General features: G+C 42.8%; 1 protein-coding gene across 1 annotated transcript in view; it reads left to right on the top strand.

The window, feature by feature from the left end:
- Positions 1-17,146, top strand: part of LOC116324239 (NACHT, LRR and PYD domains-containing protein 12-like) — a 34,402-nt gene extending 17,256 nt beyond the window's left edge. Inside the window, exons 6-8 of the mRNA XM_039603414.1 lie at positions 2,917-3,090; positions 16,409-16,582; positions 17,059-17,146. Coding sequence (XP_039459348.1) covers positions 2,917-3,090; positions 16,409-16,582; positions 17,059-17,146 — 436 coding nt within the window. The remainder of the gene's footprint in view (positions 1-2,916; positions 3,091-16,408; positions 16,583-17,058) is intronic.
- The last annotated feature ends 2,125 nt before the right edge of the window (positions 17,147-19,271 follow it).

Below are 19,271 nucleotides of genomic sequence, written 5' to 3'. Positions count from 1 at the left end.
GTAAATTTCTTCTGTGATTGTCCTTTTTGGTGGAGCAACTGCCTTGATCAACAGTAGCTCCCCCTGGTGTTAAAACTAAGAAGTGCAATACACTCAAGCAAAAGTTGAAGTGCGGGCCATTTTCTATTCTATTTATAAAATTACTTGCGGGCCGTAGTTTGGACACCCCTGTTCCACAGCATCATCATTAATGCTGCTCCACCACTATCACTGCAGCTGACCAATCAGCTTCTGTCACGTCATGTGACACTCTGTGACTCAGACTGGAGAAATGCTAAATGGCTAACCTGAAGCTAACCAGTCAAAGTACTGATGATTCCCACAAAGTGTGTGTGTTCAGTATGAGATGAGTTTGGTAGTACTGTGTGTGCACAGATGGACTCCATAGGAGATCTCCTTTATGAAGAAACTGTGAAAGTTTGTCCAACAGTGGAAACATTTCAGAGAATATCTGTGAAGCAGAAGCTAAACATAATAATTGAAGAAAAGCAAAATAATCATCACAATCCTGCTCTGAGCCATCGTTTAAACATCACTATCAGACAGTAAAGGCATCCAAAGACTGCCCACCTCTCACACTTAGTTAAAGATGCTGGGCTGTCCACAGATCATCTGACCTGCTGGGTCTCTATGATCAGCTTTGTTTCTTGGAGATAAAGGCTGAGCCCTTTAGAGCTTCAGTTCTCCAGAGCAGCAGGATGTCTGAGGTCTGCAGAAACACAAATACACAGCAGCTAAAAATAATTGTTGAAAGAAAACGAGGTGGGAGCTGCTGATTCCTGAGCTTTGATACTGGAATTTTAACATCCACCTGTGTCAGTAATTCCTTTCATCAGGCTTTCTATCTTTGTATGAATTTGTATCCTAAAGTTTTGGAACTGTAATCACTTTGATGGCTCAAGAACTCCGTGTACTCGAGACGCTGAATCCACCATAAACTATTACATCATCATCACTGCTGCTGTTGTGTCATCAGTCTTTGTTTAAACAATGGGGGCTCCATGTGCCTAATGTTGTAATACTTTATATTCACATGCATGCTCCTAGATACATTTCTACTGCAGGTCTATTTTTAGTCCCGAATGTTGGTGAAACACTGGCTTTTACATGCGTGGTGGCTCCTGCATTAAACAAAGTATTTGCATTGAGAATATTTTATAACAAGTTCTTTGAATTACTCAGTGAATCATTGCAGCCATAGAAACATCCTTAGTTACACTTTTTAAGCTTTTTTGGACACTTCCCAGGATGTACTGAGCATTACTTCTTCACCCACCTCTCTCCACTTTCCATGTGTTCATGCTCCATTGTTGAATTGAATTGATGACTAAACTCTGCCTCGGCCTTCCACAGTGTGTTGGTTGTTTCTTTGTTGTTTTTGGCCTGTTCTCTCCCCTCACTCCAAACTTGTTGCAGCAGATGTTTGTCCCTCACTGAACCTGATTTTCTTCCAGTTTTTCTTTCACACTGTTGTCAAAATGTTGGTACAGACTTTGGTGTAGCACCTCAGTTCATCTTGAATCTGAAATCAGCTGTTTTAGCTACTTCTCCTTTAAGCACACCTTTCTTGGTCATCTCTGTTGTGGTTGCTATAAAATTTAATCTTGATTTTAAAAAAAACAAACAAATAATAACAACAACAAAAACCCAAGTCAGACTTCCTGCCATTTATTGCCAGCACGGTGCCTGTTTGTCAGCCTTTGAGGATAAACCTCACCACAGTCTAAAGCAAACCTTCTCATCACTGTCAATGGTGACTTTATTGAGCTTAATTAGAAGTTAAACAGATCCATGTCAGTCTGTAGTTCTGCAACATTGAAACAATAATGTTTTCCTAACAGTCTATAAAACAAATGATGGGCAGAGTTTTCCTCTGTGTGTTGCATATCTATTTTGTGGACTGTGGCATGTATATATTCTTTCTTTTCACCTTGGACACACAACAGCTGTCTTTTTGTTGTGATTGGATCTACAACACGATTCAGATCAACATTTCCTAATCTAGATGATTTTTAAGGTGGTATCTGGAATGAAAAGGTAAAAATGGGCTTGGATGGCCTGTACAATGATAGTTGTCCTTTATGATGGCATTGGTTGCACAACATTGATAGCCATGCAGGGTGGCTCACTCCTTGGTCAAGAAGACCATTCAAGCTCACCGTTTTTCCCCCTTGTTGGCTGATGATAAGTTGTTTTTTTGTTTTGTCCCTGAGTTATAGCCATTCTCATCATTTGTCTTCAAATTAACTCACAGACTGCTGACTGCTGCTATAGCACACCTGGCTGAGCAGGTGACCCATGTACTGAAGGTTAGCGTCGTGACTCCAGGGCCTGGGTTTGAGTCTCCCAAAGACCATTTCCTGTGTGTCATTCTTCTCACTGCTCCCTCCCTTCCTGCCTTCTCTGTCCTATACTGTGAAGACAAAAGTCCTCAAGTTCTGAAAACTCTTCCCCTTCATCATCTTCCAAATCATCTCTTATCTAAAATCACCAGTATTCTCTGAGTAGAGAATCGTTTCACAATCCTGAATGATAAGGATCCAAGTGGGTAAAGTTATTAATTTTTTGACAGCATGAGTGTAATATTTACTGAACAGAGTTGTATTCTGTAATCTTTGCTGCTGTGAATGTCTGTGCTGTCCACTGCTATATTTCAGTATCAGGCTCTAAAATGTACAAATGGATCAGAGAAGATTACATTTCCAATTATGAGTTACAAATTATGTTTCTACTAGATTTACAGTTGTTTTCATGTCTTCTGAATCAGAAGGTGGAGCAGGTGGAGCAAGTGCTGATATAGAAGGACAGTTGTGTTTTAATTAAGCTATTTATTTAAACATCGATTGTATTGCAAGCTGGCATTTAAAAACGTGTTTCATTTGACTGATTTATTTATTTGTTTGGTTGTTTTTTCAGACTGAGTGGCTGTAACCTCTCAGAGAGAAGCTGTGATGCTCTGTCCCCAGTTCTCAACTCTCAGTCCTCTTGTCTGAAAGATCTGGACCTGAGTAACAATGACCTGCAGGATTCAGGAGTGAAGTTTCTGTCTGCTGCACTGCAGAGTCCACATTGTAGACTTGAAACTCTCAGGTCAGGATCCAAACATTCCCACTGTTGATCATTTAAAGTCTGAATGATATTATTCTATAAACAACTGAGCTTTTTAGAATTGGCAAGTGACCTTTTATTTATATTTGGATGGCTTATTAGATTCTTAATTACTGTCTAAAGATTTTTTACAGTCACATATTTAGGGTAAAAGAGACCTATTGTTCGGTTCATGTTTTCTGTGTCATATTTTGTGTGATACACCGATGAGCAGGCCATTTGTTCCACAGCAGTCAATATGGCTAACAAGAGGCCTGCTCTTCTCAGTGGTTCTACTCACAGTGTTACTGATTCCCAATTGATCCAGAAAACAATGATGTGGGTTCTGATGGTGCTGTTGATTGTGAGGACAGCCAGACGGTCAGAGATAGGTTGGAAGGCCAGAACGATATTCAAAGCCCGAGTATCAACCATAAAACCAACTTCTCATTTCTCACTCCCAGAGTAGAAAAGGGTCAGTGTCCCATCAATGGCAGGTGTGTTCAGAATAATAGTGCCAGGTACACAAATACATCATTCAGATTTTGCTACAATCCAAATATTGAATTTAACCTCCTAGGACCTGCCGTCCACATATGTGGACATCACATTTTTTGTTATTTTGACCAAAATACTCAATTTTGCTCTACATAGGCCTGATATCCACTTACGAGGACATTATACTGCTACTGTTCTATCAAAATTTTAAATGAATATCCTCATTTGTGGCTCTCATTTTTCTTAAAAACAAAAATAAGGTAAAAAAAAAAATCTGGGAATTCTTTGTTTTTACATTCATTGGGCCCCAATATGCCCAAATATCAAAGAGAAATTAAAAATGCATGTCGTGGAAGAGTTCGGGTCTTAGGAGGTTAAAGGAGTTTGTGAGCACTGATCACATCGAGCTCTTTTTCCACATTGACTGGTTGGATATTTATTGTCGCCACTTTTATCGACATTTTTGGTGTAAAGTTTCAATCTGTGGCCAGTAATTATCTTCTTACCAACACTGTGGGGTTCCCAGTGCTGACACATTGGCTCCTCCCGATGTGCTAGATTGATCAGATGACCTTGATGCAATATCCATGTGTTTTTTTTGCCAAGTTTCCCCAGTTTCCTGGTTCTGGTCACTTCAGTGGGTGGTCTCTTTCCTTGTTTCATGCATGGGAAGAAAACCGTGTCCAAATTACGTGGTTTGGTGTCTACTGGGTAGGGCTGCACGATTAATTGTTAGAAAATCGCGATCTCGATTCATACTTACGTGCGATCTCATTTCCAAATGACAACGATTTAAAAAAAAAAAAAAAAAGACGACGACGATTGTACCGCATTTTGATCTGGGACGTAATCTGCATGAAAACAAGCGCTCACTCTTCCTGCTCAACAAATGACAAGGGCGGAGCCTTATACCACGTGATACAGAAGCTGTGCCGTGATGCTCAAATTGGCAGGGAAAAAACAACGGAGACCACGTCAGGGATGACGAGAAAGTGACAGGAGAAAATCCGTCCTGGTCAACCCCCCAAACATCAATAACGGGAACCTTATACAGCGCTTCCCTATCCGGTTGTTCAGTCTGACGTCACTGGCCGTGTCTGGGCCTAAACTCCGCTGCAGGTCCATATATCAAACGATCACCATGGCATTACTGAGAGTTGAAAAACTGTCTGAAGTCTTTCATCTTTAATAAAATGATCAGTGTTCTGCTCTACCAGGTGTAACAATTGAGTTTAACATCCAGGCATCCATGAAAAATGGAATTTATGACATTTAACGGCGTTAGAAGTTAGCAGGACGTTAGCTCACTAGCTTCTATCTAAATACAATATAGCATGTCCTGACTGCGGGGTTTTGGAAACAAATTCAAACGCACAGCTCTGCTATCACTTCCAACATAAATGAAGACAGAAAACTAAACAGCAGTGACATTTGTAGGGTTACTGAAATTTGGCTAGCTGGTATATAATGATGTGCTACGTGACCGCTAGCGACACAGCTATGTTAGCATAATATAAACAAGCTAACTTTTTTCCACTCGATAAAAGTTAACGTGAGTGTTCTCGGTGGTCAGGAACAAATGTAATCATGGCAGGATGCTGTAAAAGGACTAAACTTCAGCCAGGAGAACAAGTGAGATAATCCATCCACAATACAAGGTTAGTCATTCATATACTGCTGCATGGGCTGTGCTGTAGTTACATGTAAGGTTTTAAAAACTGAGCTTAAATAAATGATTAGCGGTAATAAAAGCCGAGGGAGGTCAACAGTGATCACTGACTGTTTTATCAGCTTTTTGAGATTAAATAGAAGAAAATACAAAACATTAAACATGTTAACAACACAAAACCCATATTAAACGCAGACTACTTTAGGCCCGGAAGTAGGATTCGTCACGTCATCACTGAACAACCGGATACACGTCGAACTCCCACAGGCACAAAGAAATTACGGAGGCTATTACTCATCACCTGACCAAAGATATATCAACACTGTGCAAAACGAGGGATTTAGGAAAATGATCAACACCCTAGACAAACGCTACACAGTGCCGTCCCACAACTATTTTTCTATTGTTGCACTACCTGCTCTATACACGCAGTGTCGAGCAACGGTGGAGACGGAATTTCAAGCAGTACAACATTTTGCGGCAACCACAAAATGTGAGGCATTTATTGTTTTTGTTTATTTATTGTTTTTATGTTCAGTTTCAACTGTTACGAAGTTGATGTGCAGTTAATAAGTGCAATAAATATTTATATTGGAAAAGAAAATCGTGAGAGAATCGTGATCTCAATTCTAAGCAAAAAAATCGTGATTCTCATTTTATGCAAAATCGTGCAGCCCTACTACTGGGCATTAATTAAAATGCATATTCTATACTATTTAATAATGTCCATATCCATATTTCAGGAAACTTATGATTTAAATTTCTTTCAGTCATAATGTTTACCTGTGTAGAGAGATACTGGTTCATAGTTTGTTTGTTTAGTAACTTGTTTTGTTCTTCATTTGTATTAAATTATCTGTAATTTAGAGCACATATTTTTAAAGTCTGATTTCTGAAAATTACTGAGAATACGTCTTCACGTCTGCAGCACTTCCATCAATCAAAGCTTCAGTTTGCTGTCTGTATTCACTTTTACAGAGCTGTTTGTTCATATATCAGACTCTGATTTATGTCCGATTTATGTTTTTTTCTTGTTCAGATTTCTCAATATGTATGTATATATATGTATGTGTATGTGTATGTGTAATAAATATATATATATAAAAAAAAACACCCAGCACGCCCCTGCGGGCGGTTTATCCTTCAAGCTCGGGTCCTCTACCAGAGGCCTGGGAGCTTGAGGGTCCTCATGCAGTATCTTAGCTGTTCCCAGGACTGCGCTCTTCTGGACAGAGATCTCCGATGTTGTTCCCGGGATCTGCTGGAGCCACTCGCCTAGCTTGGGAGTCACCGCACCTAGTGCTCCGATTACCACGGGGACCACCGTTACCTTCACCCTCCACATCCTCTCGAGCTCTTCTCTGAGCCCTTGGTATTTCTCCAGCTTCTCGTGTTCCTTCTTCCTGATATTGCTGTCATTCAGAACCGCTACATCGATCACTACGGCCGTCTTCTTCTGTTTGTCTACCACCACTATGTCCGGTTGGTTAGCCACCACCATTTTGTCCGTCTGTATCTGGAAGTCCCACAGGATCTTAGCTCGGTCATTCTCCATCACCCTTGGGGGCATCTCCCATTTTGACCTTGGGACTTCCAGGTTATACTCGGCACAGATGTTCCTGTACACTATACCGGCCACTTGGTTATGGCGTTCCATGTATGCCTTGCCTGCTAGCATCTTGCACCCTGCTGTTATGTGCTGGATTGTCTCTGGGGCATCTTTACACAGCCTGCACCTGGGGTCTTGCCTGGTGTGGTAGACCCCAGCCTCTATGGATCTTGTACTCAGAGCTTGTTCTTGTGCTGCCATGATTAGTGCCTCTGTGCTGTCTTTCAGTCCAGCTTTGTCCAGCCACTGGTAGGTACATACCGTGCAGGGGCCTGTCCTTCCATGATGGTTCCTCGTCTCCCTCCTCTTTCTTGGGTTTCTGCTGCCTGAGGTATTCACTCATCTTTCCAATGTATTCTTGGAAGTTCATTGTCTCATCCTGGACTGTGGTGCTGACACTCACCAGTCCCCGGCCCCCTTCCTTCCGCTTAGCATACAGCCTCAGGGTGCTGGACTTGGGGTGAAACCCTCCATGCATGGTAAGGAGCTTTCTTGTCTTGATGTCAGTGGCTTCTATCTCCTCCTTTGGCCAGCCTATTACCCCAGCAGGGTACCTGATCACGGGCAGGGCGTAGGTGTTGATGGCCCGGATCTTGTTCTTACCGTTCAGCTGACTCCTCAGGACTTGCCTGACCCTCTGCAGGTATTTGGTGGTTGCAGCTTTCCTAGCGGCCTCTTCATGGTTCCCATTCGCCTGCGGGATCCCCAGGTACTTGTAACTGTCCTCTATGTCTGCAATGTTGCCTTCTGGTAGTTCAATCCCCTCAGTTCTGACTACCTTCCGTCTCTTTGTTACCATCCGACTACACTTCTCCAGTCCGAACGACATCCCGATGTCATTGCTGTATAGCCTGGTAGTGTGGATCAGTGAATCGATGTCTCGTTCACTCTTAGTATACAGCTTGATGTCATCCATGTACAGGAGGTGGCTGACAACTGCTCCGTTTTGTAGTCGGTATCCGTAGCCAGTCTTGTTAATGATCTCACTGAGGGGGTTCAGGCCTATGCAGAACAGCAGTGGGGACAGAGCATCTCCTTGGTAGATCCCGCACTTGATGGTGACTTGTCCTATGGGCTTGGAGTTGGCCTCTAGTGTTGTACGCCACATCCCCATTGAGTTCCTGATGAAGGCTCTCAGGGTCCTGTCGATCTTGTACAATTCTAGGCATTCCAGTATCCAGCTGTGGGGCATTGAGTCATAGGCCTTCTTGTAATCAATCCAGGCAGTGCACAGGTTGGTCAGTCTGGTCTTGCAGTCTTGGCTGACTGTTCTGTCTACCAGTAGCTGGTGTTTTGCACCTCTGGTATTCTTGCCAATCCCTTTCTGTGCCCCGCTCATGTATTGACCCATGTGCCTGTTCATCTTAGCTGATATGATGCCTGACAGGAGCTTCCATGTAGTACTGAGGCAGGTAATTGGTTGGTAGTTGGATGGGACCGGTCCCTTCTTGGGGTCCTTGGGGATCAGGACCGTCCGACCTTTGGTTAGCCATTCCGGGTGTCTCTCGTTAACTAGCAGCTGGTTCATTTGTGCTGCCAGACGCTCGTGGAGTGCAGTCAGCTTCTTCAGCCAGTAGGCGTGAACTGTCGGGCCCTGGTGCTGTCCAACTCTTCATACTGGAGACCCTTTCTTGGATATCTGCCACTGTGATGGTCACTGGACCCTGTTCAGGGAGGTCGCTATGGTCTGCCCTCAGATCCACTAGCCACTGAGCATTGCCGTTATGGGTTGCGTCCTTCTCCCATATGCTCTTCCAGTATTGCTCCGTCTCCAGCCTTGGTGGTGCTGTTCTCTTATTGTTCCCTTGCCACTGAGAGTACACCTTTGCTGGTTCTGAGGAGAACAGCTGGTTTATTCTCCTGCCTTCTATCTCTCTGGTGTACCTCCTCAAGCGAGTGGCCAAGGCTGTGAGTCTTTGCTTGGCAGTTTCCAGGGCCTCAGGTATGGACAGCTTGCTGTATTTCTTATGCACCTTCTTTGTCGTACCTTTCTGCAACTCCGTTAGTTGGCTAACCTCCCTCCATGCTACTTTGATCTTGCCCTCTAGCCTCCTTCTCCATGGAGGGTACTGCCCCTTGTTCAACTTGTAGCCAAGCATCTCACTGATCACTGCTGCCGTATTGTAGATCAGCTTGTTAGTGTCGGTAATCGTGGTTGTAGGTATCGTCCGTAGTGGTGCATTAACATCATCTAGCAGACCTTCTGAGGGTACTTCACGTAATCTTGGTAACCAGCTACGGGGGATCCCGTTGTGTTGGATTGTCAATGCAACCCTCTTCTCCCACTCTTCACACGTTAATAGCAACACTGCAGGGGAAATGCCAGCACAGGCATCCAGTATCCGTAGTTTCAGGTGCTGCACATCTCGTATCTTCACACCATAGACAATTGCCTTCAGATGACCCGAAATATAAAAGTCTAAGGGGGTCAGATCGGGAGACCTTGGGGGCCATTCAACTGACCCATGACGACCAATCCACTTTCCAGGAAACTGTTCATCTAGGAATGCTCGGACCTGGCATCCATAATGTGGTGGTGCACCATCTTGCTGGAAAAACTCAGGGAACGTGCCAGCTTCAGTGCATTAAGAGGGAAACACATCATCATGTAGCAATTTCAAATATCCAGTGGCCTTGAGGTTTCCATTGATGAAGAATGGACCCACTATCGTTGTACCCCATATACCACACCAAACCATCACTTTTGTTGTTCCAACAGTCTTGGAGAGATCCATCCAATGTGGGTTAGTGTCATACCAATAGCCGTGGTTTTGTTTGTTAACTTCACCATTCACATAAAAGTTTGCCTCATCACTGAATAAAATCTTCTGCGTGAACTGAGGGTCCTGTTCCAATTTTTGTTTTGCCCATTCTGCAAATTCTGTGCGCCGATCTGGGTCATCCTCGTTGAGATACTGCAGTAGCTGGAGTTTGTAAGGGTGCCATTTGTGAGTAGCTAATATCCGCCGAAGGGATGTTCGACTAATGCCACTCTCCAGTGACATGCAGCAAGTGCTACGCTGTGGGCTCTTGCTGAATGAAGCTAGGACAGCCACTGATGTTTTATGGGCTCAAAATGTGGTCGTAAATATTTTGTACTTGTAAATCAGGATTTGTATGTGTAAAAAGAATTTGTGTGTGTGTAAAAAAGATGTGTGTGTGTGTGTGTGTGTGTGTGTGTGTGTGTAAAAAAGATTTGTATGTGTAAAAAGAATTTGTGCGTGCGTAAAAAAGATTTGTATGTGTAAAAAAGATTTGTGTGTGGACTTAGCCAAACCCCCCCCCTGCAAGTTACAAGTACGAATTTTGACCCTATTTTTCTTCCTGTCATCTGATTGGTCAATGTCATGTCAATCACAAATGTAATAATCCAATCAGAGAACAGATGGGTTTGGCTGTCGGAGGGGCACTTTTTTGAACTGCAGGTCCTTGAAGGGTAATACAGTTTGAAGCTAGAGGATCTCTATATAAATGTCCGATAGCAGCTAGGTCCGCAGCTGTTGAAAGGATAAAGTTGTGGTATGTCAGTGGTTAGAAATACCATTATTACTTTAGGATTAGTTTAACACAAAGTCAGGGCTGACCCGGGACCATTGCTGTGAGTCACAGTGCGCAGCATAAAGGTCCTTTCACATCGGACGCAGGATGTGCTGCTAATAAAAACAAAGGATCCAGAATTTGTTGCACTGGCTGCTGAGCTCTGTGGGTTTTTGCAGCAGCTCTACCTGTACTAGATGCACCTGCTCCTTGTCGTTTCTGTCTCTGACTTTATGTCCTCTACAAGAGTTTCTGGGTTTTTTTGCTAGTTCTTCAAATGTTCAATAAAAACGTGTATGCTAATTCATAACGAAGAAAGCTTTGTAATGAAGACTGTCATTTCCAAAACACTGACCCCCCCCCCGCGGTCCGCAGCGCTGTATTAAACAGTAGACCTGTGACACAAAAATCACCAAACTCGGACGACTACAGACTGTTGTCCTTCGTGGTGATGAAGGAAAACGCTGGGTTGGCATGTAAAAGGGCATTTATTCCCTTCAAAGACCTGCAGTTCAAAAAAAGCGCCCCTCCGACAGCTAAACCCATCTGTTCTCTGATTGGATTGTTACATTTGTGATTGACATGACATTGACCAATCAGATGAAAGGAAGAAAAATAGGGTCAAAATTCGTACTTGTGACTTGCAGGGTTTTTTTTACACATAAAAATCTTTTTTACACACACACAAATCTTTTTACACATACAAATCCTGATTTACAATTACAAAATATTTATGACCACATTTTGACCATAATGTTTCTTCATTAGTGACAGTTTTCTTGCATCCACATTTTGGCAAATCCAACACTGAACCAGTTTCATGAAACTTAGCAAGCAGTTTGCTAACTGTAGCATGGGAGATGGGTGGTCTCGTAGGGTGTCTTGCATTGAAATCTGCTGCAATGACCCAGTTACTGCGTTCACCAGATATCAACACAATTTCGATCTGCTCCTCACGTGTTAACCTCTTCGACAAGTCAATGGCTGTGAACAAAGAGAAACTTGTAAATAACTCATGAAAGAATAAAGTTACGTTGAAACCAAGCACACCATTGTTTTTCTTGTGACATTACCAATAAGTTTGATGTGTCACATGGCCCTCTTCCTATTGAAAAAACAAAAGTTGTATCCAAGATGGCCGACTTCTAAATGGCCACCATGGTCACCACCCATCTTGAGGAGTTTTCCCCCTCACATATACTAATGTGCCACAAACAGGACTTTAATATCACCAACCATTCCCATTTTATTATGGTGTATCCATATAAATGGCCCACCCTCTGTGTATATGTGTGTGTACATATATATATTAGGAGTGCAACGATACACAAAATTCACGGTTCGGTTCGGTTCGATACTTTGGTGTCACGGTTCAATATTTTTTTGATACAAAAAAGTGTTCATGCCTTTTTAATTTGTCATTTATTAAAATTATAAATATATATTTTAACTCAAAAGTACAGTTTTTAAATTTAATGTTGCTGAAACAACAAAATAATTAAAAAAATAAATCTATCTGATCGAGAAATCACTCATCTTTGGAAAAGAGAGTTTATTACAGAGAAATGGCTCTTTCCAAAATAAAAGCTATACTATACCCTTCTTCTTGGATATATTCTCAGCAGCATATTAAACATATCAGGTCCCCATAAGGAGAATCATGTGCTAACGGCTGTCTAAATGACTCGGGTAAAGTTTATAGCATGTGTGCTTGTTGTTTTTGTCTGCTTCCACTTGTCTTTGCACTAGGATGATGTCGGTGTAAATGTGCAGTCATATTCGTTGTGTTCCCACTAGTGCTGTCAGCGTTGATCTCGTTAAAATGACATTAACGCCATAACGCGGCAAATCTCCGTTACCACGGATCGCCCCGTGCGTGGGGCTGGACAGTGTCAACACGTTAACAAGCTAACTGCGCTAACGCACTAGTTCCCACCAATTGAGCATTGCGTGGCACATCCGACATACTGTTTTACTTTTGTCCATGACGCGCTTACCTTCAGGGTCATGCTTCACATGAAAACCAAGATAGTTCCAAACGCCAGATCTGAATGAGGGTGGGGGAGGCTCAATTGCCATGTTGCAACGAGCTTAGCTTCTGTCTTGCTAGCTTGTGCTGCGCTCAGTGGATCTGCACTCGACAGTGCAGCCTAGGCGGAGTAGTCGAACGCAGATCCACTGAGCGCTCAACACAGACAGCATCGTCAGAAGAAAAGTTGATAAAATAAATTAAACGTTTTGTATTGTTCGATACATATGTGTACCGAACCGAAAGCACTGTGTCGAACGGTTCAATATCGATACGAGTATTGTTGCACCCTTATGTATGTATGTATGTATGTATATATATATATATATATATATATATATATATATATATATATATATATATAGAGAGAGAGAGAGAGAGACATCAATTAAATAGAACAAGCCCAGCTTAGTACAAGGACTGGACACAGGACACATAGACTGGACACATTGGTATTCACAGAAATGACTACCATAGCTGCAACAAAACATTTCCCTGACAGGGAAAAGGGAAATGATAAGTCTTATTGGAAATGTAGTTATGTACAAGTATAAAAAAGGAACCCAAAACCCCTAAGCAGGTCTTTAGTGTGCATGCGCCGACCAACATGCAGCCTGTTACAGTTGCTCCTGCTTTTTCTCGTTAGTTTAGCTTGTTTTTTCATTACTTATTCTTTTTTTCCTTACTGTACTTTCATCCGTTTATTATCTTTCCCTCAATCATGTGGATTGAGAGCGTTTTTGTTCTGCTGGTGGCCGCAGAACTGTTACTTTTATCGAGGAGCAGGGTTGCGGCACAACTCCTACATACTGCACGGACTGTTTACTCCCGAGATCAGCTGATCGCCCTGATGCCGGCCGGCTCGCCGGCCAGACCCGCAGATGTACCAGCTGAAATTTGGAGAAAAACACATTGGAGATGCAGAGGTCAAGGACAGAAGAGAAGAAAGAAGGAGACAGTGAGACAGCAGCGGCTCGAAGTGAAGAGGAGGTATAGTGTCTGCAGTCTATCGTAATTGGAAATGTGCGATTGTTAATAAATAAAATCGATAAGCTCTCAGCACTGGTACGGAGTCAGAGGGAATACCGGAGTGTAGCTTGATGTGTTTCACTGAATCACGGATGCACCAGGACATTCCTGACGATAACGCATCAGTGGAAGGCTTCCACACTGTTTGGGCGGACAGGGACAGCATCGCTAGCAGTAAGCGGAAAGGAGGTGGGCTTGCTGTTTTTGTTAGCAACCATTGGTGTAACCCTGCCCACATAACAATTAAAGAAAGGATTTGTTGCCGGACATTGAACTGTGTGCTGTTGGACTCAGGCCGTATTATTTGCCCAGGGAATTTACTCATGTCATCTTGGTGGCTGTTTACGTCCCTCCCTCTGTTAACCCCACAGCTGTATGTGACACTATCCACTCGGCCATAGCCCGGTTACAGACTCAGGACCCGAGTGCCTTCATTGTGATCTCGGGTGACTTCAACCTTGTCACACTGGACAATACACTACCAACATTCACACAGTATGTTGCCTGTCCCACCAGGTGTGAGAGAATCCTAGACCTACTGTATGCTAATGCTAAGGGTGCGTACAGCTCCTCTTCCCTCCCCCCAGTTGGAAGGTCAGATCATAACCTGATTCACCTCACGCCCTGCTATGTGCCAATTGTGAGGAGGGAACCTGTGACCACGAGGAGCATTAGGAGGTGGTCAGAGGAGGCCTTAGCGGAACTACAGGACTGTTTCGAGGTGACCGACTGGGAAACACTCTGTGAGCCTCACGCTGAGGACATCAACGGGCTTACTGAGTGTATCACAGACTACATAACTTTCTGCACCAACTCCATTGTTCCAGCTGAGACTGTCCATTGTTTCCCAAATAACAAGCCGTGGGTGACTAAGGACATCAAAGCCCTCCTCAACGACAAGAAGAGGGCTTTCAGAAAATCTTAGCTCAAACAGCTGCAAAACCTATTTGCCCAGCACAGGGATGCTGAATTCTATAAGATAAAGTCATAAATATGTGTGTCTGAGTCTCCTATCAAAAGTTACAGCCATCTTTATGAAGTTGCACAAAAACGCTTTATTTCACCAAGACAGTGCGTTTCTTACTATTACATGCATTTGTTAGGCCAGGGTGAAGGGAGTATCTGCCATCAAAGAAGAAGACAGCCGCATGTAACTATGATGGTGTTTGCTAGTTCTCCTTACATGCATTAATTTAATAACGTGGTTAGCCTACTCAACGTAAATTACACACGAACGACATTAAGCTGCTCACCCAGAGGAGAACGGCTGCTGCTGCCATCATCATCATCCATCATCATTTCTGCTACGCTGACAGGGCTAGGGGCCAGGACTCTCCTCTTCGGGTTCTTGGGGGATGTTGCTAACTCCGGGTCCGATAACAGGTACCACACCCGCAGTAGATGTGCCAGTGTGAGGTCTATCAAATACGGTGCATTTCTTGGCTTTTAAAAAAATGCCATGCATCGCCAGGTTCGTCGTCAGATTCGAGGTGTTACCTCCTTTGCACAGTATCACAGTATCAGCTTAAAGCACTTGTTGCAGGCTGCTGAGTTTGCATCTTTTGCTGTGAAGTACAGCCAGACTTTTGACCGCTTCGCCTTGGGCATTTTTAATCTGTAGCTCTGCTCTAAAAGAACGTACGTACCTGGGCCCGCCTACTATCCTTGGAAAGGTAAAATGATTGGCTAGAATCCAAAGTGTATGACATCTCAGTAAAAAAAAAGCACCGAAATAAAGCACCGAAATGTGCACTGCTTTTCGGTCTGGTTACTACCGTTTATGTCAGAACCGGTGCCATAATGGCACCAGATACTGGTACCCATCCCTAGGTGAGAAGGGTCCAGGTGTTGCTAAAGGACAAGATAAGAAAGGCTAAGGTTAAGCCTGAGTGGAAACTACAGCAGAACAACATGAGAGAGGTGTGGAGTGGCATGAAGACCATCACTGGATTCAGGCCAACCAACAGCAGGGGAGCTGAAGTAGGTGAGGATACAGCTAATGAGTTGAATTTGTTTTTCAAAGATTCGACGTGGCAGCGACTGGTCACACCCCTACAACCTCACCTGTAGTTAGCCTGGAACCCAGAGCCACACCACAGTGCCTGCCTCTCTCTCCACATAGCACTGTTGCCTCCGGTGAGAATCCTGACACCCGTCCCCCACCCATCACTTTCACTCAAGACCAGGTTCAGAGGCAAATGAGGAGACTTCACTCAGGCAAGTCTGCTGGACCAGACGGAGCGAGTCCCTGCGTCCTCAAGGCCTGCGCGGGTGACGCATCGGTGAATTGTGTTACAAGTCTGGGTCCAAAGTTCACACGTTGTTCAGGCGGCATTGACTGTTGAAGAACGAACTCACACACTCACTCACTTCATCATTACCCAGGGTACCTCTGTGATTATTGTCATCTTGTGTGACTGGATTAATCCCACATGGACTAACAACACTGGTCTCTATGTGCAGCTGAAATGTTCTTTCAGTGTTGCACTTTGTAGACGGTCCCTGAGCACTGGTCTCACAGCCAGCTTCACATAGAGACCAGTGTTGTTAGTCCAGGTCAGAAGATGACCTGTTGGAATGAAAATGAGCTCGTAGTTTGTCTGCTTTAATAATGTGAGTGGAAAAAGGTGTTGGACTTCAAATATGTCCATTTCTTTCCAAGTTCACCTTTAAAAGTGAAGCCATGTGGTTCCTTGAATGAAAAACACAACCTTTTCAAGTGTTTTTCATGTTTTTATAATAAATGTACAACTTTAATGTGAAATTTCAGAGTTTTTTCTCTTGTTGTGTTTGTTTGAAGCTGCTTCCTGTTGGCTTCAGCTTTTTGGAGTTTCCATTTTCTAAACATCACATTCTGAACCTTCTTCAGCTCTGAACAGATTATGAAACACTGAAGGATTTCAAACACACACTTTGTCTAATAAACTTACATCTTTCATTCTTTATACAGTTTGGTGAGCTGTGGTTTATCAGAGATCAGCTGTGATTACCTGTCAGCAGCGCTTAAGTCCAACCCCTCCCGTATGAGACAGCTGGACCTGAGCAGAAACTACCTGCAGGATTCAGGAGTGAAGCATCTGTGTGGTTTTCTGGACAGTCCAGCATGTGGACTTGAAACTCTGAGGTCAGTCAGCATGTTTTAGTTGTGCTGAGATGAATATGATGTGAAAGTTGTGCTGACACTAAACTGCAGACATCAGGCTGATATTATACTGATCCACACTGAGGATCTTCATGGTAAAGTCTGTTTTCTTCTCTGGGTTAGTCCAGTGACTGTAGCAGAACAATGTTCACATTTCAAACAGTGATATTCAACGTGTGGCCTGCCCACCTTTCCTGATTCAGAGAGAGGGGACCCTGATTAACTGTGTAGCGTTCTTCCTCACAGTTCTAAGTATCAGACACAACAATGAATAATCCACAGCTGACTCTCTTTAGCAGGTCAAAGGTCACAGCACAAAGCAATCTGTGAAACAGAAACAGTTTGGAGCAGGAATTATTGTACATTTACAAACTGACACTGCTGCATGGCATGCTGGGTAATACTCACTAATGTTAAACTGGGATTCCAGTTTTTGTATAAGCTCTTGCTGACCTCAGGAGGAGGAAAACCATCAGACTGAAGTCCAATAGTCCTCTTCCCCGGACATTTGAAAGCTTTAGTGTTTCTAATCAGTGTAAACTGTAGATCAGTGTACAAGCTGAACCATGAAAGAAAGAACAGCTAACAGATGTGTGCTCGTCACATCTGTATGAATCATGATCATGTGTTTGAGTGAATCTGTGACTGAACTGTAATAGTGTTCAAAAGTAAATGTGATGAGGACATGAATGAAAACAAAGATTAATGATGAAGAATGAGAAGAAGAAGCTGACATTCAGCTGTCATGCTGCTAATGTTTCTCAGGACCTGCTGTACATGTTGCATTTACAGTAAAGAAACTGGAAATCACTGTGGAGCTGAGCCCAAGGATTTCTGATGATCAACAATAATCTGATGCAGTTTGATGTTTAAATATTTGTTGATGTAGAAGTGAGTGGATCATATTCTGACTTTAGATTCTAATCATTAGAAAATGCTGCAGTTCTACAAGTTGAAATGATCCCAGAGGAAGCCTGGGACATGTTAAACAATAATATGATGGAGTTTCTTCATAACCACTTGGTTTGATTATTGTGGCAAATATCCAAATATGGCTGACTTTAAACATCAGGGTTATCCTGCTGATCAAAGTCCAACACTGAGTTTGTAAAAACATGTTTGTCAATCATTTTGTTTGGTTTCTGAGGAAAATGATTCAACTTCCGGCCAATGCACAACATTTCATCATATTTCCTCATAACCCTCTTTTGTCTGACCATTTGAATCACATTTGAATTCCCAATAAAGGATCCACAGAGTTTGGTGAAAATAATGACAGTAGATGTTTGTGTGAAAGTGCTGTAAGCAGATTTGTGTGGGATGTTCTTTCAGTGTTGCAGCTTGTAGACGGTCCCTGAGCACTGGTCTCACAGCCAGCTGCACATAGAGACCAGTGTTGTTAGTCCAGGTCAGAAGATGACTTGTTGGAATGAAAATGAGCTTGTAGTTTGTCTGCTTTAATAATGTGAGTGGAAAAAAAAGTGTTGTTGGACTTCAAATATGTCCATTTCTTTCCAAGTTCACCTTTAAAAGTGAAGCCATGTGGTTCCTTGAATGAAAAACACAACTTTTTCAAGTGTTTTTCATGTTTTTATGATAAATGTACAACTTTAATGTGAAAGATTCAGAGTTTTTTTTCTCTTGTTGTGTTTGTTTGAAGCTGCTTCCTGTTGGCTTCAGCTTTTTGGAGTTTCCATTTTCTAAACATCACATTCTGAACCTTCTTCAGCTCTGAACAGATGATGAAACACTGAAGGATTTCAAGCTCACACTTTGTCTAATAAACTTACGTCTTTCATTCTTTATACAGATTGAGGAGCTTTGGTTTGTCAGAGATCAGCTGTGATTATCTGGCAGCAGCGCTGAAGTCCAACCCCTCCCATCTGAGAGAGCTGGACCTGAGCTACAACAACAAGCTGCAGGATTCAGGAGTGAAACAGCTGTGTGGTTTTCTGGAGAGTCCAGGATTTAGACTTGAAACTCTGAGGTCAGTCACCATGTTTTAGTTGTGCTGAGATGAATATGATGTAAAAGTTGTGCTGACACTAAACTGCAGACATCAGGCTGATATTATACTGATCCACACTGAGGATCTTCATGGTAAAGTCTGTTTTCTTCTGATCTGGTTTAGTCCATTGACTGTAGCAGAACAATGTTCACATTTCAAACCTTCAAAGAAGAAGAAAAATCCTCCACTGGATAATTCACTGTGAAACTCTCCAACTCTTCATTCCACCTTAAAGTCTGTGTGACACTGAAATCCAAACCAAAATGTGCGTTTGCTTTACAGACAGCAGTCCAACACAAACATACACACATCATCCAAAACACAGTCCAACATCCAAATCTCCTCCACTGCCAGCATGAATGATGGGAAAGAGAAGGAGGAACACTCTGACGTTCAGGGTTAGAATGAGTTTCATGAAGCAGACTGTGAAGATCAAAGCTGCATTAGAAGCTTACATGAATGAATGAGTGGACAGAAGTGGACAGAGATCATCTGAAGCACTTCAAAGGCTTTAAATCAGCACATTTCTCTTTATTCTTTATGAACTCTGTTAGTTTCTATCAGTTTTCTGTGTAATGAGGCTAATAGCAGGTTAATAAGATGCTGACCAATAGGTTTCTATTAAAGGGTGTAATTTGTACATTAAAAAGTCCCAGTGGGTGC

This window comes from Oreochromis aureus, linkage group 3, assembly GCF_013358895.1.
Source record: "Oreochromis aureus strain Israel breed Guangdong linkage group 3, ZZ_aureus, whole genome shotgun sequence".
Classification (NCBI taxonomy): Eukaryota; Metazoa; Chordata; class Actinopteri; order Cichliformes; family Cichlidae; genus Oreochromis; species Oreochromis aureus.
This window is presented reverse-complemented; position numbering and strand designations above follow the sequence as displayed.